The sequence below is a fragment of the Watersipora subatra genome, chromosome 9, assembly GCF_963576615.1.
Source record: "Watersipora subatra chromosome 9, tzWatSuba1.1, whole genome shotgun sequence".
NCBI lineage: Eukaryota > Metazoa > Bryozoa > Gymnolaemata > Cheilostomatida > Watersiporidae > Watersipora > Watersipora subatra.
In genome coordinates this window covers 35484917-35509464 of record NC_088716.1, presented here as the reverse complement: position 1 = coordinate 35509464, position 24548 = coordinate 35484917, and the positions used below count along the sequence as shown (strand labels likewise).

General features: G+C 36.7%; 1 protein-coding gene across 1 annotated transcript in view; it reads right to left on the bottom strand.

The window, feature by feature from the left end:
- LOC137404587 (WD repeat-containing protein 31-like) overlaps nt 1-24548 on the bottom strand; it is a 34455-nt gene that overhangs the window by 8327 nt on the left and 1580 nt on the right. The window contains exons 2-8 of the mRNA XM_068090809.1: nt 16508-16618; nt 16110-16234; nt 14733-14821; nt 9703-9859; nt 7280-7445; nt 6745-6880; nt 1457-1567 (exon numbers count right to left, since the gene is read on the bottom strand). Of these exons, the coding sequence (XP_067946910.1) occupies nt 1457-1567; nt 6745-6880; nt 7280-7445; nt 9703-9859; nt 14733-14821; nt 16110-16234; nt 16508-16560 (837 nt within the window). The 5' untranslated portion in view covers nt 16561-16618. The remainder of the gene's footprint in view (nt 1-1456; nt 1568-6744; nt 6881-7279; nt 7446-9702; nt 9860-14732; nt 14822-16109; nt 16235-16507; nt 16619-24548) is intronic.

Here is a 24548-nt window from a genome sequence, read left to right as displayed (position 1 = left end):
AGCTTTGGTGACCTAGCCAGCTACATAGCCAGCTGTAAAATAATCATTCTGTCTCATTTTTGACTTAAGACATACTTGCATACTCATCATATTTAGTCATGTTTAGTTCAGCAAGATATTAGTCTATTTACCTAGCCAAGGTCTGGCTCATCGGGTGGGTGGGCTATTTGCCCCCCTCTCCTTTCCCCCTTCTCACTTTTCCCCTTCTCACTTCTTTGGGGAAGGGGAAACCAGTCAATATGAATTTCAAAAGAATGTTCTTATTCTTACAAGTAGGAAACATATCGAAATATATTGCTCTAAATATATATACAATTGCTAATGGTATGACTGGCCTGCCAATTCGTCTTAGTATTTTTTCTCTTTGTAAATGTAATGGACTTACACTCTAGCTGGCTGAAAATCTCAGAAGTGCCACACATGACCGTCTAACGCATGACCGTCTAATGCATGAGCGTCTAACGCATGACCGTCTAACGCATGACCGTCTAACGCATGACCGTCTAACGCATGACCGTCTAACGCATGACCGTCTAACGCATGACCATCTAACGCATAACCATATAACGTCTAACCATTTAACGCATAACCATATAACGGCTAACCATTTAACGCATAACCATATAACGCCTAACCATTCAACGCATAACTGCCACGAACAGCTTACATTGTTGTTTCATATGTAAATAAGACACACTGATTCCGACTTTGTACTCGAAACAGAGATGTTTATTAGGCTGAATGCCGAGAAATATGAGCTCAAAAAAAAGCAATAATAACGCTAGCTTGTGATAAAATTGCACTTTTTTGAGCTCATTTTTCTCGGCATTCAGCCTATTGAACATCCTGTAACAAGTTACAAGCAATGCTAAATAGCTTATCAACCTTTCAGAAAAGACTGAGATTATTTTGAAAGCTGAATTTAAAGAATGATGGGTTTTAAGACACCCATCTCTATAATTTTAGATCAGATTAAACATCCCCAACTTCCACCCCTAAAAAGCTAGGCTATATCACATATTTATGGGAGGGGGGGGGGCTTGTTGTGTCGATTGTGTCATTTGCGACACCGCTATCGAACTGGTGTAAAAAGCCTTCAAAAACCAAAGTGACTTTGAAAGTTAGTGGACCAATTATTATTTTGAGTACAAAATCGGAATCAGCGCGCAATCTAATGGCAAGCACGAGCTCATTGGTATGTAGTGAATTTTTTTATTTTTTCAAATGTTAGCTGACAGCTCACACAACTAAAGCATTAAATCCAAAGTTAATTTTTGACAAAAAAATATAAAAAGTTGTTACCATAAAGCGTTTGCGAAATCCTCTTGTCATTTCTTGAAAAAATTTCCCAAAATGCCACAAGTGAGAACATGGAAAAGATAATGAGGATATCTATCTCATAAACTGTGTGTAGGTGTTACATGCATCCCAAATGACAGGCTGTGATCATACTTACCAGGTAACTGGTACCACCATCATAGCTAGAAACATAGCAGCACTTGTGCACCTTCTCTGTGTGACCTTTGAACACATGCAATGGCGCTGGCCCTTGCCTGCTGTCCCACAGCTGAAAGAAAAGCTAAATCATTAATGTAGCTAAATCGATAGATCTGTTGTTCTCTTTCCTCAGTAATTAATTCTAAGCTACTGAACTGACTGAAAATTAATTTCTATACTCAACTATACTTAGCTGTAACCAAGATTTCTATGTATGATGCCTAACACCAAACTTACGTGGTAAGCTACTCTAGAAAACATTGTTCCAGGCTGTGCTCATCGAGAGTAAGTTGTATGCGTTGCACTTGTTAATATTACCGCTATATATAAAAGTAATGTTACTTACACTCGCAGTAACTTATTATTTAACTGTGATGTCACAGGCTGGTGTACAAGAAGGAAATCATAGATAGAGTATAACATACTGTATCATCTGTGGCATCAGACACTTTATATACATGTACATTAGAAAAAACTCTGAAAAAAAACAATCCCTTAAAGATGTGGTTGCGTCAAAAAGGTCGATTGAATGAAATTAAGACCCAGAAAAGGCTAAAACATCAGCTACAATTTGATGCCATTTTTATCTTTGTAGACCAACCCTGTCCAGAGATATATGCGTTTGAATGAGGCCCTCTTTTAAAAAGCTCACTTTCCAGGGGTGCTTCTTTCGTGATGTCACTAGTGATACATCTGAAAAGAAACCACGATCGATAAATATAAGGTCGCTTCATTAGCCAATCATCAGCGCGAAATTTTTTATATAGGCCGTAATAAATGTTATCACTCGTAAAACGCGTTGTCTATGATCTTAAATTTAGAGATTTTACTCTATTATTAAATCGCATGGACATCGATATTTACTAAATTAATTAACATCGTTACTTTAATGAATCCCTTGATCGACACGTTTTATTGGCGAACAACAGAATTGTAAAAATTGCTGTAAAGTTACTGCCAAGGTGACTCTGAGTTTTCTGGGCATCAGGTGGTTAAAGTGCTATGGAGGAAGATCGGAGAATGGAGGTAAATTTATCTTTTACTTTGGGTCTCCTAGAGATATACTGTTGAGTTTACATTCAGATTATATTTCCCTGTTTGAGACTAAAGTGTAATTTCCTGCGCTTGCGAGATACGTATGTACGGTGAGTTCTTGACGGCTTCTTTTTAATCCATAGCATCTAGCAATACAATGGCTTAGATTGATGAATATACTAAAGGTAATATTTTTAGTACTCATTAATACATGTACTAATTAATAAAATTATAACTTTTTGCTATCACTAATCATTGTTTTATGATTTTTTATCGGTTCACCTAACTACATTTGCTTCAAATTTTCTGTGGCAGTTTTATCTAGTAAATTAGATTTATGATTTGACTTTAGATGTTCACTTCTCACTTGTAGAAAGTGAAGAAAATCGATTGATCAATGCAAATCTTTAACTTCCAGAACCAAAGCTTCGAGTCGTTGGCTTGGCGTACTTATGCCTTTGTTAAACATTTATTCGTTTTTAGAATTGCACTCGCAATCTATCTAACTCCCAACTTGAAAGCTTTCAGTAGATACGCGTTAGAATGACATATCTATGAATGACATATTTATTGCATTTGTTTTACTGATTACAGGATGTTTATGTGGTCAGACCAGCCGAAGCAGCTTTGTCAGTATGGAAACTGCCATAAATGGGAAAGAGAGACTTGAATGTGTGCTGTATAAACTATGATGTTTTGTTTGAGTTTGCTGCAGTAGATGAATTTGTCTTATTGTATCAGCTAAAACTATGTGAGTGGCCACGACGATGAATATTTTTAGTATAAGCTTTATGCCGAGATGGAAATTTTTTTGCTTGTAAAAATTATATAATAAAACTAGAAATTCCACTATCATACAGTCCACGACCAAAGTGATAATGGAAAAAAGAAAGGGTACTGTTGGTTGTTGAAAAAGTAGTTCTCAGCAGAAATTGACAGAGTATAGTGTAAATGAGACTTGTTCGAGATGATACAAAATAAATTTGAGGGAGCACGACTCTAAAAAGGTGCAACTAACAATTTATTTTGGAGGTAAAGTTGGGTTGAAACCAGGTATACGAGTAATTGGTTAATTTTTGATATTACAATATCTGTTATAAGTATACAGTATTTGTTAAAGGTCGCACAGTCTAGTGTCCTCTCTTTTGCGTTGTAAGATTTGGTCATTGATAGCTAATCGAGTGATGCGCTCCCTAGCGAAATTGTTAACTTCTAGATTAAATTGTTAATTAAAGCTGCAGGCCTAACCTACTGTAATTTAACAACAACAATAAGGAAATATGTTTATTATAACTCTGAAATGCAAAATTAGAAGTAAAATGGCAAGCTACTGTGTACTATACACAGTTTGAAAGTTGGTTGTGTTAAATGTAGAATGGTATTGATAGCGATCTTTAACAGAAAGCAAGTGTGAGCGTTCACGCGTCTGAAAGTTTTCTGCAAACTGCAGCAAAATAAAAGCTGTTATAAAAGTGTTATAAAGCTGTAGGCCTAATCTACTGTAATGTATGTAATTCAACAACAATAAGGAAACATGTTTATTATAACTCTGAAATGCAAAAGTAGAAGTAAAATGGCAAGCTACTGTGTACTATACACAGTTTGAAAGTTGGTTGTGTTGAATGTAGAATGGTTTTGATAGCGATCTTTAACAGAAAGCAAGTGTGAGCGTTCACGCGTCTGAAAGATTTCTGCAAACTGCAGCAAAATAAAAGCTGTTATAAAAGTGTTATAAAGCTGTAGGCCTAATCTACTGTAATGTATGTAATTTAACAACAACGATAAGGAAATATGTTTATTATAACTCTGAAATGCAAAATTAGAAGTAAAATGGCAAGCTACTGTGTACTATACTCAGTTTGAAAGTTGGTTGTGTTGAATGTAGAATGGTTTTGATAGCGATCTTTAACAGAAAGCAAGTATGAGCGTTCACGCGTCTGAAAGTTTTCTGCAAACTGCAGCAAAATACAAAAATGTTCTCGTCATAAAGGGGCATTATAGTTTGGCCCTAGCTTGTACATAAGGTGTACAGAATTTCGGCTAACGTTTTAAGTAATGAAACCTTCGGTGATTGGACAAAAAACATAGGCTGATAAAGTGTGTACCACAATTTCGTACCTGTAAATCGGTCTACGCCTCAAACGGTCAACGTTTATTACAGAAACCTTCGAATAAATTCGATTACAAGTAAACAATGCCATAGACTGGTGAAATGAGCACGGTTTTCTCGTGAAATGCGCACTGCTAAATAGTTCTACTATCTGTCGCACGGCTTTATTGGCGTATCGTAGGCCGGTCTTAACTTTTATTAAACCAAAGCTTTTCAAGCGTTTTGTGGCGATTTTCGGCCAAATTAATCTGTCTATTTGTGTATAATACGGTCAGATGGGTAAGTTTTAAGATACTGTCGACAATTTGCAAAGACTTGGTAAGATATTTAAATAGGCTTATTTGTGTTTTGTATCGTTATTATACTTTAACCACTCTACAAAACGATGGTTAAATTTGTTGATGAGATTTTGAAACAAGGGTTTGTGACGTTATTGATGAAAAATTTTCGTAAGTTGTGTACACATGCATTTATCATAAAAACCCTCAAACTTTGCTCCGCTCATTTGGTCGTGGGATAATATTGTTGAAGATAATGCAAAACATGATTTTCAGAATATTGTAGTGAATTGGATACGGTATATAGATGTCCGCAGAACTGGAGAATGGGAGTTCAAATCCAGTTTGCAGCAGATTTCTCATCCTTAAAACTCTATCCCTATGTATATTCTTTTCAAAGACGCAGCTTGCTTATTTTACTTACGGTAGTAAAAAACTAGTTTTCGGTGTGGGCAATGATATACAGCCCCAGCCCCAAAATAGGCGACGAGCATCATGTAGGCGGGGCTTTTGGGAGGCTATATATCGTTAGTGTGGGTAGCAGCGGAACTGTGCCGATACAAAGATCTTATTCTGCATAGTTTGCTTGGCAGAATTACCGTAGGCCGGTAAAATTGGTAATCGGTACTCAAATGTTTACACATCATTTGGAGAAAGTGAATAAGACAAATTTTCAATTTTCGTTATTTGAGGCCTTTAAAACATTCATAATAATGTATCTGCAGCTGGATTGAAAATTTTATTCTAGCCAACATGAGCAAATAAAAAATAAAATATATGCCAATAGAGCCGTGTAGGACTAGACTTTTATCGCAAATAGCCGATGTGAATACGAGATATATTGACAAATATATCACGTGTGACATCACTTTGGGCAAGTCCAGGCATGTTTTTTTGGCCTGAGCGTTTTTACCGCGATCAGATTTTTTCGATTTTAATCTTCAAATATCTTGGCAATGAGATCGCCTAACACAACAAACAACATATCAACTGATAGAGAAAAAAAATGCTTTCTTTTAAGATCAACTCAAATTTGACGCAACCACATCTTTAAGGCAATTGAATATGCTTAACATTGAGACAAAAATCAGCTACCTTTAATTGGGTTAGCTGAAACTGAGGTCAAATAAACTTTACCACTCTGAGTTACGACATAAACAAACTGAGTAGTTAATATACATGTATAACTACAAACGGAAAATGATCAAAGCTTATTCATGAAATGTAGTAAAAGATGTGTAAACCTTCCAAATTCCGACTGAATGTTGTAAACAGAAGCTAAAAGGGATAGAAAAGAACTAGAATACAGATTCAGATGCAGGAGGAGTCTAAATCGCTGGATGGTTTAAAAAAACTGTTGATGTTTTAAATTAAAAAACCGTTAACATTTCGGAGAGTAAAGGCCAGCATTACTTATGATTGATTAGTATTACTTATTATTAATTAGCCTTGAATAGGAGTGATAATACTTAGTAGTATTATTACATCCTGTATTAACTTACATTACTAGTAGTACATATTGTATTACTAGTAATGTAAGTTAATACAGGATGTAATAATACTGCCGTAAGTTAATACAGGATGTACTACTATTACTGTAAGTTAATACAGGATGTACTAATAGTACTGTAAGTTAATGCAGGATGTACTAATAGTACTGTAAGTTAATACAGGATGTACTACTAGCACTGTAAGTTAATACAGGATGTACTACTAGTACAGTAAGTTAATACAGGATGTACTAATAGTACTGTAAGTTAATACAGGATGTACTAATAGTACTGTGAGTTTAAACGGAAAAGCAAATGGACTCAAAATACTCACAGTAACCTCACATCCTGTGCCGTTAAATCCACCACTAGTCGTGGCTACTTGATGGCCATTAATATCACAACTGGTAAGGATTTGTTGCATCAGCGCAAATGTCTGTGCCACTTCCAGGCTCAGAAAGTCCCACAACCTGTATATATGGTGGATGACCGTGAAAAAGTGTTACTGATAAAATTGTGTTTGTAAGTGTATAAATGGAGAGCGCAGATACTCATACAATGCATTGATCTAAATGAATCAGAGACAAACAGGGCTATCCTTAAAATGTTATGAGAATAAACAGATGAAGCCTACATATTTTTTATCCTGGTGCAAGAAAAAGAAAAAGCAGTTGTGCAATTTTTGAACAGAACTAAATAAGCTGAAGATTACAAATGAATGAATTGTAGACTCTGAACAGAAGATATAAACAAATAACTATCATTACGCAAGCAATAAAACAAAAGTTTGAAGTTGTTTAATCTACACCAAACCTTACACTATTTGAGAAGAGTATAATCTAACAAGCTAATACAGGAAACACACCTACCGAAGAGTTTTATCTTCAGAAGTTTGAGCTAGTAACTCTCCCTTCCAACAAATATCTGTCACAAGGTTTCTAGCTATTTTAGAGCTTCTCATTACTTCACCAGTTTCTAAATCCCATAATGCAATGCTGTTATCTCTTGATCCGCTGCACATCAACTGTCCGTTCCCTAGGAAAAACACGAGTATGCACAAGCGTGACCCTCGTGTGTATGACACAGAGTCGCACCTTTGCACGCAAAACACTGACAAAGTTGATGAAAATATCCTTTACTGTGCAAGACTAATAATGACTGCAGTCACCAACACTCATGTCACACAAACAATAGAAAAAAACCGAATGTAAAAAATCTTGAACAAAAATTACATTGATCAAGTGATAAGCAGTAATATCTTGTTGTTAGGGTTGTTTAGAGGCACGCGATTAAAGACATGTGGTGGTAGAGAGACTGATAGAAACACTTGACATAACTCACGCTAACTTACACTAGATATAGTTTATATCAACCAAATTCATATATATTTTAATTATGTTTTAATTTTTAATTTCACAACTTAAAGTAATTGTACTTCAAATTTGTAATGCTTAAATAAATTTTGGACATAGTGCATTAAAAATTACTGTGTTGAATCAAAAATTAACTCAACCGGCATGTTATACCGAGGTTTGAGTGTAGATGAATAAAACTACTGTCGTGCAAAGATAAATGTTATTCTTTAATAATAATTTAAAACCTAATGTAACACAATGTTCCCACAATTTCTAACAAAATCAATTCTTGTAAGCAACTTGAGGATAATAATAATAATGTATTAGCTACCCTTGTACCACACTTACAGCATTGCTATTACATATCCTGGTAGTTTTTGAGCAACAGAATACGAAGATATAGAACATGAAGATACATGTATATGAATATGAAGGCATCACACATGTAACAACCATGAGTCAATGTATGGATACAATATAAAAATATTAGTTGTACTGTGGATGGTGTAAATATCAAGACTCACTTCTTTTCACTTGAAAGACATGCATTGACCTTGAACATTAATAATAATAATAATAACGGCATGCTTCTGTCATGTAGTGATAATGCTTGGTAGTGTTCTCTAGTAGAGAAACATACCACCATGACTAGGTTTTTTATAAGCTACCTTGGGTGGTCCTAACACTTATCAAGGGCTTCTTCTGGAACTGTCAGATTAACCTGAAGGGATACATTTTTACAACACGTCCAGTCTGACAGAGCCAGGTAGTCATTTCACTTGTCCAATGTGCGAAGGACAGAGGTGGATCTTTAACGTGCCCACGTAGTCAGTGTGGTACACGGGGCCTCCAAGTTAAGGTCTAGATCCAAAAGACCCAGCAATTTAGGGTTGAAAGCTTGCTGAGAGCTTTTTGTCAGATTGGCATTAAGCAGGGCTCGAACCACCAACCCCATGGTTAAAAGTCAAAGATGATACCACTAAGCCAGCCTGACACCCTTAAACATTAGAAAGATATAATGTAGATAAAGGAGCTATCTGTATGTGTGTGTATTGATCGAGATTCCACTAAGACTTGTTGAGTGTATTGGGTTTCGAATCCACGAGTGAGTTTAGTTTATCAAAAAATTTGAGAAAAGACTTTGTATCCGCCGAACATATGTTTTCGTGTGTTATATAGAGTTGATAAAATGATTAAGTGTGTTACACAGAGTTAATAAAGTCTATTACGTATGTTATATATGTAATAGTATCATATGTAATAGTATCACACATGAGTAGCACCATATGTTAATAGTACCACACATGAGTAGCACCATATGTAATAGTACCACAGACGAGGAGCACCATATGTAATAGTACCACACATGAGTAGCACTATATGTAATAGTACCACAGGCGAGGAGCACCATATGTAATAGTACCACACACGAGTAGCACTATATGTAATAGTATAACACATGAGTAGCACCATATGTTAATAGTACCACACATGAGTAGCACCATATGTTAATAGTACCACAGACGAGGAGCACTATATGTAATAGTACCACATATGAGTAGCACCATATGTAATAGTGCCACATATGAGTAGCACCGTATGCAATAGTACCACCGACGAGTAACACAATATGTAATAGTATCACACATGAGTAGCACCGTATGTAATAGTATCACAGATCAGTAACACCGTATGTAATAGTATCACACATGAGTAGCACTGTATGTAATAGTATCACAGATCAGTCGCACCGTATGTAATATTACCACACATGAGTAGCACCATATGTAATTGTGCCACATATGAGTAGCGCCGTATGTAATAGTACCACAGATGAGTAGCAGCATATGTTATTAGAATCAGAAATCGTTCATACTATAGACTAAAAGTATGGAAGACTCGCAGATAACTAGCGCGGCACAACTAGGCTATAATACCTGGCTGGAAAGCAGCAGCAGATACAACCAAATCATGGTGGCCAGTAAAGTCTTGCAAACACGAGTCTCCTCCCGCCACACTCCACAACTTGACTGACAGATCTCTAGAGGAAGTAAGCAGCTGGCCATCACCCGCAGAAGAATCCCTTTTACACACCTGTGCATGACAGTAACTTTAGAACAATATCAACAGCACTTTACGACTATTTGAAAATAAAATACTTGTAGTTTCAATATACAAAAGCTACACATGCAAAAACCCATCTACCAGAGACATATACCACTGCCCCAAGATAAGAGCTGCAGACAATCATAATATAGCAACAGAGAAGATTTAACCAAACAAAAGGCATAACCAGATGATCACACATTTATGATTTTGTATTGGTTAGGTCTTATTGCTCTAATCCGATTGGTTAGGTCTTATTGCTCTAATCCGATTGGTTTAGTCTTATTGCTCTAATCCAATTGGTTTAGTCTTATTGCTCTAATCCGATTAGTTAAGTCTTATTGCTCTAATCTGATTGGTTTAGTCTTATTGCTCTAATTCGATTGGTTTAGTCTTATTGCTCTAATCCAATTGGTTTAGTCTTATTGCTCTAACCCGATTGGTTTAGTCTTATTGCTCTAATCCGATTAGTTAAGTCTTATTGCTCTAATCCGATTAGTTAAGTCTTATTGCTCTAATCTGATTGGTTTAGTCTTATTGCTCTAATCTGCTGGAGTTCATGCCTACGTTTGCACCCAAGTGAGAAACCTTTTAGCAGCTGAAAAACTGGAAATCTGAAGATTTGAATGGAATAATAAGCTTTTGAATTCTACTAACCCTTTCATAACAGCTATAGCAACCTAATTTGTATAGCTAAATGTATAGCTAGTACAAGATGAATAGCAGCATATGCTAGTAAAGATTATATTAAACCCTCCCAAAGACTTCATGTAGTTGATGCACAAAGTGGAATCATGGGTGACATAAAAACATTTAACGGTGCTGTTTGTACATTTGCTGTGCAACAGTTATTTGCACAAGAGCCATGAAAATATCTAGTGTTTTTGACAAGCACACGCAATATTAACATGCCACAGCATTTTACATTGTCAGCAAAACGTGATGGCAGCTAATTATTCAAAATGGTTTGACCATAGATATATATACCTAGATTGGCCAATAATAGCTAGCCCCATTGGTGGCCTTGTCAGACTTAAATGCCATGACGCAACATAATCATATTGTACCTTACGCTTGACTGACCGCAAGATTCATCATTAGTTTACAATGGCTGAAGCTGAGAAGGGTGTGTCAGCTGCTACTAAGGTGAGTTTTTCACTACTTTTAATATCAAAGATAGGCTTGGAACTCCTAAATATCACCTGTAAGGCTTTATAGTAAAAACTAGAACAGTTTTCATACCAATAGTGGACATATTTTCCCCATATTTGACACTTTGAAAAAATTATTGAAGACAATCAAATCAACAGACATCATTGTTTGTCAAGTTACTATCAACTTCAACTTGTTTGATTCATTAACTGATTGACTCTCTCTTGGAAGGTTTCCTTAACTTTGCCCAAGGAGCTGCTTGTGTAATACTGCTACTTTGTGATGCTTGAGTCATTAATTTGGATGCCATCTTGCTATAAATCACTAAGTCAGAATGGAATTCATATTCATCGCTATTTTGGCAGCGATCTCACCATTATTCATCAAGCTCACAGTCATCTGAGAGGACTAGTAAGAATTGCTGCGTTGCTTTTGGATGTTCCAATTATCCAAGAAAATGCCCAGAGAAAAGCTTCCACAGGTAGGACAATATAACAAACATTCACCCTGCTAATCGTTGGGAGAATTCATGAACATACTACATGAGCATGGCTTGGAGCATGGTTATCTTTGGCTATAATCAGGCTTAAAAGTTTCCATCATTTGACAAGGTTAATGCTACACTTCTCAAAGGGAAAAAGTCAATAATCCAATGAGCAAAAAACACCACTAATTGTATGTATCTTTTATTACTTGTTAAGTTTTGCTACTGCTGCTGATCGCAAGGATGCTTGGATTAAAGCAGTGAGACGAGAACAGTGGACCCCAAGTAAATCTTCTTTACTTTGTTCAGACCACTTCACTAGTGAAAGCTACCAAGTATCACCTGGTATTGGGAAAAAAGCTAGATTGAAGGCCAATACCATACCAACATTAGAGTTTGTCTTTTAAGACATTGATAAAATTCAAATTTATCAAAGACAACTGTTGTAATGAAGGATAACTTATATCTTCCTCTCTCGCAAATGCTAGCATTAGCAGCTATTGTATGTATTTAATTTTACATTTTAAATAATCACATTTCCTTGTATTATTTTTTGATTGTTGCTTTTTGAAAGCATGTGGTAAATTATGACAATAACCAACATCTTCTTTCTGTTACAATATCTTGTTTTGAGTGTTTTATTTGCATTTTTAGAGTATGGAAACCAAGCAATATATATTTAATTGTTTGATATGTAAATAAATTGCACCAACATGCGAGTATATTAACATACGCGCTTAGTCTCGGAACGCATTAAGCTCGTAAGTTGAAGTATGACTGTATAAGTTTTTAGCTTTTAAGAGCTTGTAATCACCTTCTCATATATTTCACACCTACAACACAACAGAGTAAGGCATGGTGAATCTTATGATACCAAATAACTGCAATGTGAATTTTGTTGCAAGTCAACCTTTAACTTGCTTTTGCATACTGTACAAATAACTTGGTATTGCCCTTTCGTGACTGGCTTCTTAGTGGTGGCAATTAGTGCTAGCCTGGCAAAGTTTTTCACCAATCCAGCACTACTAAGCAACACTCTTGTCGCTTTCTCGCTGTGGTTGCAAACCTCAATCACCACAGGCGAAGACAAAGTCAAGCCACCCTGATTCTTAGCTGTAATTAGGGAATTCGTTGCTTGGTTTACATCAACGTTGGTAACATCCACGATGCTAGTGATACAATCATTACACTTCAGCTTTGGTGACCTAGCCAGCTGTAAAATAATCATTCTGTCTCATTTTTGACTTCAGACATACTTGCATACTCATCATATTTAGTCATGTTTAGTTCACCATATTAGTCTATTTACCTAGCCAAGGTCTGGCTCTTTGAGTAGGTGGGCTATTTCCCCTCCCCTCTCCATTCCCCTTCTCTCTTTTCCCCTTCTAACTTATTCTTTGGAGAAGGGGAAAAGAGAGAATGGGATAAGAGAGGGTTGCAAATAAAGCCATGATGGCTCATGATTTGTGTGCAACAATTCATAGCTTTTATAGTTTTAATCTATGGTGGTTATCAGATATTATCACAGAATTGCTTTAGTTTACTGGATTATGTATACAAGAAGGTTTTTATGTGAAAATAAATGTAATTTTGTTACCTTCTTCCCATTAGATTCATTGCAAACAGCAGTGCAGTCAAGCTTGAGGTACAATACAGTGACGCTGCGTCGTGCTATTTTGGTCTGACAGGCTTTTTCCCTATTGGCCAATCTAGGTATATATATCTATGGGTTTGACAAGCTTATGTGGCCAGTCATATTTATCAAAAAAAGGATGCAAATACGCGATAACGCATAATGATATATATAGTCATACATATATAGACATACAAGTGTTCCAACATACACTAAATTTGAGATACGAAGAAAATTCCAAGCAAACTATTGCCTTGAAATACGAGACAAATTTAAGTCACATACAAGACGGTTCTCGACGCAGCTACAAGGCAGCCAAGAAAAGCATGACTCGGTTTTTCTCGTCTGATCTGTTTGAAAATTTTAAAAAGGTCAGCTAATAGTTAATGTGAAAAAGCAAGTCAAAAAGGGCCAAGTCGGAACATAACAAAAAATTAAAACGAAACAAAATTAGAATTAAGTTAAGTGTTAGATTAAAACTTATTTTTAAGTGTGCTTACGAAGCTAAATTTCCGTAAGATAATTTAAAGTTTACGTCGTATTAGCATAACAAAAGTGTAGCATTCCGAATGTGTTGTTATCAAGTCTCTGATCAACAATCAACGATTATTCAACGTCACCTTAGTTGATTAAAAATAAACTTGTTGAACAAAAACTATTCTTTATTACCTGTGCACCGCTGGGCATTCACTTAGTAAATAATTAAACAGAGGTTTCAAGTAATGAAATATGAACACTGCATTTAGCATTTCTGAGAAAGAAAAACACATCCATGCAAATATTTACTGGCATAGGCCGTAGGAATAATTTCCTGCAAAGCATAATGCAACACAAATGAAAGAACATGTTTGTGTGTTAACGCAAGTCATCATAACTAGTATACAAACAAGAATAATAACTAGAATACAGTGTAATACGTATATAATACATGTATATATACATGTATATCGTAAAACCTCTAATTGAACGCCACCTCTAATTGAACACGACCTTTAATTAAACGCCACCTCAAATTGAATGCCATCTCTAAGTGAATGCCACCTCTATTTGAACAGCACCTTGAAAGAGTTGAAAAATAGAGCGCCATGGCATTCAATTAGAGGTTTTACGGTATATATGTGTTATATATATATAACACATATATATATATATATATACCTATATGTATATATATAACATATATATACCATAAAACCTCTAATTGAACGCCGTGGCGCTCTATTTTTCAATCGCTTGCAGTCCGATATACAAGCGTGTTGTTATATATATATACATGTATATTTATATATAACAACACGCTTGCACGTTATATATATATATAGCGTGGATATATATATATATCCACGCTATATATTTATAGCGTTATATATAAATATGTATTTATATATATAGCAGGGAGGAAATGAGTGAATAATGATGCAGAGGGCCTGACCTTTGTAATGCTCTTGCTGTATATTTATATATAACAACACGCTTGCACGTTATATATATATATATATATCCACGCTATATATTTATAGCGTTATATATAAATATATATTTATATATATAGCAGGGAGCAAATGAGTGAATAATGATGCAGAGGGCCTGACCTTTGTAATGCTCTTGCTGTGGCCTTCCCACCTTTTCTTGATCTCTGCACTTGTGTAATCATATGCAATGAGTGCTCCATTTGCATCACCTTTGAAGCAAATGAAAGATGATCACCTTAATATCCCCTTACTGATGATAACATTATATAAAATAAATTAAATAACTTAATGAATGCTAGCGGTCTGGTGCCAGTCTGAAGGCAGACACCAGCTATCTTGTATACCACTGTATCCACAATGATAGCTAATTATACTAAATAACTTAGTGTTTGATGCCGGCTATGAACCTTGGCAAGTATTGGCAGCCCCTGGCTTACAATGCAAGTTCACCAGCTAATGAGTTGTGAGCTGGTGACTCAACACAGTGTTGGAAAGAGAAGAAGCGCAGCTGTTTAACAAAAGCTAAAATGCAATAAGCTTGAGGCAACAAGGTCAGGCTGTTTTATCGATTGTCAACGAGAATGTCAAGATGAAACAATGGCTAGTCATAATGTAGCCTCAAATCGACTTATACATCTCTACCTTGAGTAACTTGATTAATCTCATAAACTCAGTTAAAGAATGCTATGAACATTCTTTAGATACATCATTCATGGAAGAATCTGGGTAGATTTTTCACTCAAATTGTATTCAGTCAATTCTTCTGTGAATACAGAAAAACATTACAACATGTGAATACAGCAGTCACCATTCTAATTTTTAAACTTCACACCATGAGAAAAGTGTTGTTGTGCAGTTCAAATGAAATAATAGAAAAAATAAGCCATCAGTACATGAAAATGTGTGTATAAACAAGTTTAATGTTGCAGCGGAAGCTCGATGTGTTTAAACTTTTACCTCTCGATACTGGTTCAGATGTAAAAATGAGAAGTCGGACCGAAAGGGGAGAATGTAGAGGCAATTCCTACTCCAGATAATACATTTGCCCAGGTGAAAAACAATTAGCTTTTACAGATTTACCGAAACCGAAAGTAGGAGTGCAACGGCACAATTGAAATGGCATTCGCAAATTACAAATTAAAAAAATAGGAAGTGATGGTAAAAAAATTAGTTAAAAAAACACAAACGCAAAAGATAATGTTCATTAATAATAAAAAGTGCATAATTACTGTGTGTAATCATGAAAAAGATATACAGTATATAGTCAGAGTGATTGGAATGATAAGAATGACTTAACCTTGTGGTTATGCAGGCTTGTTAGTAGACTTGCGATTTAAATGTCATGAATTGAAATCCAGTGCAAAGGTGATTTATCGTTGCCATAACTTTATCGCTATAACTGGACAAACGACTGACAGACAAACACTGAGATTTATATACATGTATAAATATTCTTGTTTATTTTTATTCACAACATGAAATGAGAAGACAACCTACCACAAGCAATGTTGTCATTAGCTGGAGCTATGCAAGTAACCTCTAACTCATCTGATGCTGGCAGCCCTTTTATAACTCGTTGGCTTGAAGGAGCAGTCGCTTGGGCAAGACTCGCATGCTGTTCCCTGGTAGATATAATCAGACTTCAATGGCTTTTTTACAGCAAACCAATGCAAATATGTATTTTATACATGAGTGTGTACACGCCTAATTTTCAGATCTGTTTAACATGTTCTAAAAACTACTGAAACCATGTAAACATGTCAGAACCCAACCGACGTAGTCAGCACCGTAAAAAACATTAAGTCAACACATCTCAAGGCTGGTCTTCAAGAAGTGATAAACAAATAAAAGCTCGGTGAAAAACAGAATGTTTCAAACTATGGAATCTTTCTTACCGACTTCTGGGCCTCAAGCAATCACAAAACATCTCCACTTGGAACATAGACATCTATCAGTAACCAAACATGTTCTTAGTCCATAGCACACATGCTGATGCTCATCTTTGTCTATGAGAACAAACAAACTTAAAACAGTAGTAAAATGGCAGACTAGGCTACAGTTTGAGTATACTAGTAAATATAAATGAAGTTTAATTGTAAAGTCTCAACGGGATGCAAAAACGCCTTTTAGAGCTTTTTTATGGTTAATGCTGATGTTATGTGTGGGAACAAGCATTAATATCACTGATGGTCTGGCATTCATTGCTGGCATTAGATCTTATGCATTGGCTTCTATTTTTATTGTATTAGGTCCCATTTTTATTGCATTAGTTCCCTTTTTTATTGCACTAGTTCCCATTTGTATTGCATTACTACCTATTTTTATTGCATTACTACCTATTTTCATTGCAATAATTCCTATTTTTATTGCATTAGTTCCTATATTTTTATTGCATTACTACCTATTTTTATTGCATTAGTTCCTATAATTTTATTGCATTTGGTCCTTTTTGTATTTGCAGAACTTGCTCTTCTACTTAGCATGTCAGTCATTATAGAACTTCTCGACGAACAGATATTAATACCAAGTTCTGACTAAGATGACTTACAACATTAAGTCAAGGAAGTAATCTAGAGAAAATACTAGTACTTAAAATATTGTGAAAGGCAATTACAAAAGATAAAGAGGCAGTCTACAGCTATCACATTCTTCTAAGTGTCAAGTGGATAACCATAATAGCTATCACTACACCAACACAACAAAAGGTATTGTTTGTTTACATTACTGAGATGATAATGTTGGCAGCAATAGCGGTTAGTCTAGACACCACTGATATGAAGAATTGCCCTTATGACAGATAAAATGAGATGGATGATATGAGACTGCATTTTTAAACCAAGGATTCTCAGGATGTTCACAGAAAACTGATTAATTGGAGCTACTTGCTGGTTCACTTCAAAATGGTTATGCTTTTGTAAAACCTTGTAAACTGAATTATTTACAGTGCATCAAAATTGAATGGTATTAACACTTTTGTAAAGTTGTAAGAGTCGCTAAAAGTCTAAATTAAGCTTCACCTTTGCCAGTGATTTGATTGAATAAAAACGATTTCTAACCTGCCATAATTGACCGAAATAACTTGATACTTCTACTGGCATTACTGTATTATTATTATGCTATTAAATTATTATGAATATAATGAAACATTAATATAGTAACCACTCATATTACAATGTAATTTCATAATAATCTGTGTTTCAATTAATAAACTTATACTTAATCAAATGTATGGAATCATAATTATTTAGAAGAGGGAATTGTACAGACTATGAGTCGTGTTACTCTGACAAATTACAGGTGTAAATGTCTGTTAGAAGAGCATGGTTTGAGATAACCAGAACAATGAGGTCTAGTTGCATTACATGTTAACATTTCTTCCTGACTCAGTATAAGCAAGCTAATCCAACTCAATCAGTCAAGAGTATAATGATCCTAATATATAACAGTCATAGCGAAGTTTATTCAAGCTGTGCCTACATTGGTCGGTATTGACAAACCAAACTGACTAAAAAGTGATAAAACATCTATGTGAATTGTTTCGTCAAAATAATATGAAGTGAACAAGGATGTTGAGATAGGTCAAACTAAACAAACCTATTTTCTGGACAATGCGAATAAAAACAGTGTCTCTGTGAATGGAGTTTAGTTCAAATAAACGCCAAGCAATCCGAGCGTTGTAAAACGGTTATTTTCATAACCAATTAACGATTTCTTAACAATATACGGTAAGTGTTTTTATATTTTATAGTTTATAAACACTCAACGCATCTTGCAAATAGTCTAAAGGCGGAGTATTATTAGTAAGGCTGTGTGTCTAAAAACTCAATATTCACCCAGATTTCGATGATAAATCTGAAAAAGCCTTCAAGTCATTTTAATACTATTTGCAAAGCTGTTTATACTACCTGTATAAACAGCTTTGTTTAAAGCTGTATATGTAGGTTCTATTATGAGTGAAAATCATCCATTTTGTAAAACATGAAATGCTGATCCTAACCGATACAAAGTTTTGTGCTAACATTGTGTTGTTTAGGGCAATGTGAAAATTAGCGTTAGGACTATGCAGTTGAATGAAGCCTCCATACATGTATATGTGAATATGAATTCGGAAAGACATAAGAAGCAACTGGATTAGGGCGGTGTCTAATATGAATTAGTCTTCAAGGGTTGTTGATACTGAAGGGCGTAACGTTGTTATTTGTTTGAGATAATTATTATGTAGGATAACAGGAGCTCAAGACATATTTCTGAAAAAAGCTAGCTAACTTTTAAGGCAATTGTTGATTGGATTGCTGATTTTGTAATACACGACACCTACTTTCCTTGTTCTCAGCAGCTAGCTGAAAGAGCTAAGACCTCAGTTTCAAAATTTAAGATGCTGACTCACATCTGGATTTAATAAACTGTTCCTACAATTAGTTACTTGGCATCTCACCAATGTTTTACCATTTTAGTTTTAGTCGAAATTGGAGTATCATCAAAGACCGTGCACCATGTACAGCTGAGAACTCGTAATGACTTCTGGACCTTTAGATAAATTGAAAGGGTGTATTGTATCTACGGTATGTTAAAAGCCGTACAACCTACTAAATACAGCAGAGATCAGCGGTACAGCCAAATAGCATTAATGAACTAAGACATCTTTTTCTTCATTACCATCGCAAATAATATATTCTAACATTTATTTTTATTCCTTTTGGTTCTATGCTTTAATATTTACATTTTTGGGCTGAGGTTTTCTTGTTAGTTGTAACACAGTAGAATGATAAGTCGAGCTAAATTATAAATTTTTATTAAACATAGAAGTCTTCAAAAAAATATGGAGTATAATAAACAAATAATTACATGTATATACTCTAATATTACCTTTTCTCCCTTTCCATAATGCATCTCTCTCACTTCCGACTCTCCCCTTTCCAAATGTAATAGTGTTATGGAATGTTAGTGTCAGCAAATCAACAAAAATGTTGTAATGCTACAACTTCAACATTGTTGAAAAAACTTGCCATTGTTGTAACTGCAACAATGGCACACCAACCTCCCCTCTGCCACCAGCCTTCACTGCCACAGCATTGAACACCCGTAGCCCAGAAGCTATAACCAACCTCTGCCGTAACAACTGCTATAATAACCCACTGCCGAACTGTGCACAAGCCAATCAGCAGTCTTACTGCTATACGATGGTCACTTATGCCCGAATGACCATACGCTGAAGATTTCTTGTCAGGAAAGGCACAGCAACTCAGTAGTTCGGTTCACTCACTCTGCTCTCTCCACTGAAGCTTTTCCCACCAATCACTGATTGATGTTTGTTTATACAGTAAGACCTATTAGCTAGCCCCCTGGCTTTCCATGAAAGTCCGCTTTTGTATTACTGGCTAATCAGGGAAAGTCTCCGACATTCACATAATATCTCAGTTAGTTTCAGCACAGACTGCAAAGCAGCCTTCAGTTTTCTGTTGACTATAACATGCAGTAACTTTGGAGTATTCACAACCGAAATGTCGAGCAAAAACAAAACACGCGAGAGTTATTGTCAACTTACAAAATTCACTAGACCAGATAAATAGTTGATAAATACTATTGGTAGAAGCTTGTTTCCTTTGAGAAATCTGCTTTGAGAAATTCTGTAAGAATAGTTTAGAACTGCCGAATTATAATGGATCGGAAAACTTATCATCAAAGTAAAAGTTGTAGTAAATCTAAAAATCACGTAAGATAAAAAAGGGCCCTATGGGAGCAACTCCAAAAAGTAGGCCAGACTGAAGGGAGGCATTTATTTTCGATGAACTAATAAAAAGACGAAGGGACCGAGCCGTGAAACTAAGGACTTCTTGTGACGATTTATGTTTTACAATGACTTTCTGAGCGAGTGTCTTTTGTGTTGTTGTTTAGCTTGAAGGGGATTCCCTTTTTTCCGTTGCGTATTGGCTTGCTTAGTAGTACCTGATTCGTAAGACTGATTTACTATTTTTGTACATTGCGTGGGCTCTGGCTAAGTAGATTGTTCTGGCTAGTGAATGAAGAGAGAACAGTAATTAACTTGTTGCATTTTAACTACAAGCTATTTCGGTGATACTACCATAAGACAGTGGCTAAGAGTGTAAGATTTTCAAACCTTATAAAAAGCTACGATGACTACAACACCAGTGGAGAATTTTCTGTGTGGATTGAGAAACTAGAACTTGTATTAGAACTGCAGCGTGTGACTGACAAACTGAAGTTTCTGTCATTGTTCTCGTCAGGACCAGCGTTTGCAGTGTATCAGCAGTTGAGCGATGAAGTAAAGGCTGATTATAATAAGCTGAAACATGAACTGAGGACTGCATTCAGCATTGCTGCCTTTTTCTCATATGAGCAGTTGAAAAGCAGGACACTGTCAGAAGGCGAGTCTGTGGATGTATATCTTGCTGACCTGAGGCGATTGATAAATTTAATGGGACAGACTAATCAGCATTCCTTGCTCAGATGTGTTTTTGTTGGTGGCGTACCTTCTGATATAGCTTTGCAACTAAATTCAACTGTAGATGTTGATCATATGGAATTGCCTGCCCTCATGAGTAGGGCTAGAGCTATGTTGGCTTCAAGGGGAGCAACTATCAGCTTTGTGTGTGCTGGTTTGAAACAAGGCAGAGCCATACTATGTTACAATTGTTCAAGAAATGAGCACATGGCCCGTTAGTGCCCTACAGGAAGAATTGCCAAATCTGCAGGTAATCGTAACCAGTCTGTTCATAAGTGCTGTCTGTGACTCGACCACTCATCTGGCCAACAGGTGTCCTAAGCGCTCCGAAAATGCGAAAGGGGAGCATCTGCATTGGATTATCGCCCCACACAACAGCAATAGATATGGCGCTCCCTTTAATGAATCTCCTATCCAATGGTGTAGAAATTCGATCATTAGTAGACACTAGTTGTCAACAATCTGTAGTGAGTGCCCAGGCTCTGCAGTTGCTGGGTGTCAGATACAGCGCACGTCGTGCAACTGTGATGGTAAATGGTAAAACCACAGAGTGCCTAGGGAAAGCAGATATGTACATTGGCACAGAGGAAAACACAGATAAGCTCCGCTGTTTGGTTTCCATATCTTTAGTGTGCAACTGTTTAGCGATTATTGGGATGAATGCAGTAAAAAGATTGGGCGGCGTAAGCACTGAAAGTGTACCATCTTTTGAGGTTTGCAAGAGTGCAGAGCCAACAGTAGCAGTATGCATATGCAATAAACTTGTCGGATTACAAGGTGAGGACACTGACTTCATAGCCACATTTGACGGGAAGAAGTGGACAGTAGAATGGCGATGGAAAGACGAAAAACCTGTTCTGAAAAATCAATGTGGCACTACAGCATCTCAGATGAGTGCAGAAAAGGCTGTGAGCAGGAAGTTGAAGCATGGACTGACAGTGGATGGTTGGAACAGCATGATGAAGCAGCACACGGCAAAGTGCAAGGCATTATACCTCTCATGGCAGCACTACAACCAAACAAGGTGAGAGAAATTCGGCCCGTGATGGACTACAGACAGGAGTTGAACCAGCATATAAACTGCAATCCAGGTGCAGGTGTAGCCATCTGTCAAGACAAGCTGCGAAATGACGAAAGTTTGGACCCAACTATTGTATGCTCGACCTGAAGAAAGCCTATCTGCAGCTGTATGCGAATGAGCTTTTAAAAATCCAGGTTGTAAGGTACAAAGAAAAGCTCTTTGTGATGACACGGATGGGCTTCGGGCTTAATGTGGCGCCTAAGATCATGTCAAAGGTGCTAGGCAAAGTACTTTCATTGGATAGCAAGATTGAAGCTGGTACTGATCATTACATAAATGATATAATTGTAAATAATGATGAGATTTCAGTCACACATGTAAGGGGGCATCTCACAAAGTATGGCTTAGTGACTAAGAAGCCCAATTGCAATGATGATACTAGAGTTCTGGAGCTCCCTGTTAAAAGGGATGAATCTGGTAGACTTCAGTGGTGCAGAAACAATGATGCTGGTGAAAAGACTGAGAGCATGACAAAAAGGGAATTGTTCTCTCTGTGTGGGAGGCTCACAAGCCACTATCCCGTTGGCGGTTGGTTGAAGGTGGTCTGTAGTTACATAAAGAGAGAAAATAATGATGTGGTTGGGATGGGACAGCTCCAAAGCCAGTTCAGGTAATGATACATGATACAATGGAGATGCTGAAGGAAAAATACCCAATAGGTAGACAGTGGTCAGTATCTGACGGGAGACGTGGAACAATACGGTGTGACACAAGCAACCTGGCAATGGGTGTGTCAGTGGAGATTTATGGGCAATGGGTGGAAGATGGCTGCTGGTTACGCGAAGATGATGGTAACCATATTAATATCGCAGAGCTGGTAATATGAGGTGTTAGTTGTGGAGTGAAATGGGGCCTCACGTCAGTATGTGGGATCCCCGGCTCAGCTACAGTGTATGGTTGGGTCAAATCTATTATCACTAACAATAAACGACCAAAGGTATGCGGACTGGGAGAGATGCTTACACGAAGAAAGCTCAGTATGATTGTCACGTTGGTAGAACTGTACAGCTTGGATGTAAAAATGAAATTAGTAAAGTCAGAAGAGAACTTTGCAGAAACGTTGACGAGAGTTCACAAGAAATGGCTTAAGGTCGAGTGTGTGCTACAGCGGTTGTCAGCAAGCACTCAGTCTAAGCAATCAAAAATCTTCTTGATACTAATCACCTAAGAGTCGACTGTACCTTTTATTTAGCCCGCCAAAAATGGGATGACTCAGTGTTAAAGAAAGTTGTCGAACAGGTGGTCAAAGAGTCTCATGTCTGTAGGCAAGTAGATCCCTCACCGATGAGATGGGATTGTGATGAACTGGCTGTTACTGCAGCCAAGTGATAAAAAAACTGGTAGAGAAGTTGCGTATTGACCACATATTCTATTGTGCCTACCAACATCTAGGGAATAGCATCGCAGAATGACAACACAGAACAGTGAAAAGGATGATGGCTCGAACAAAGGGCAGTGCCGAGGAGATACTATATTGGCATAACTTTTCTCAAAAGATTGATGGGCCATTCTTGCTGAAGAGGTGTACAAGTATGAAGAACACCATACACCAGATGTTTCTGGAAATTCCTTTCCGCCGAGGAGTACTGAATTGAATCCTTTTAAACCAAGAGATGTTGTGTATGTGAAGCCACCTCAGGCAAGGTGTACTACACAATGGCAAAAAGGCAAGGTGACATCATTAGTGTCAGAGACGGCGGTGAAAGTAGACTCAATGTCCAGACACATTAAGGGTTTGAGGCTTTGCCACCCACATTCTGCAGGTGAGAGGGGCGGCACATACCTAGAAGTGCATGAGTCAGACAGACACCAAATAACAAGTAGAAGACGATAGCCTAGAACATGACAATGATGAATTGCAATATGCCCAATATCAGTTTCAGATCCCAGGTGACTGATAATCTAGCTAACAATGTCATGGTTCCCAAGGACTATGCGCGACCAACACACACAAACTCTCTCATGGCTTGCTGACTCATAGGTATTAAGATCTGAACGGCAAAATATTAATTTTGTTTTTGTTGATTTAGAAATCAAGGGAAGGTGTGACGATTTATGTTTTACCATGATTTGCTAACCCAGTGTATCTTGTGTTGTTGTGTAGCTTGAAGAAGATTGATTCCCCTTTTTTCGTTGCGTATTGGCTTGCTTACTAGTACCTGATTGGTCAGACTGATCTACCATTTTTGTGCATTGCATGGGCTCTGGCTAAGTAAATTGTTCTGGCGAGTGAATGAAGGGACAACAGTAATTAACTTGTTGCATTCTAACCACACTTCTGAGACAGAGGTTGACCTAGAAAAGACGACAGATACCATCTACCGAAATTTATAAAAGTTTTTACGCAGTTGACAATCTTTAACAAAATTATTTATACTGTTCATTAATTTAT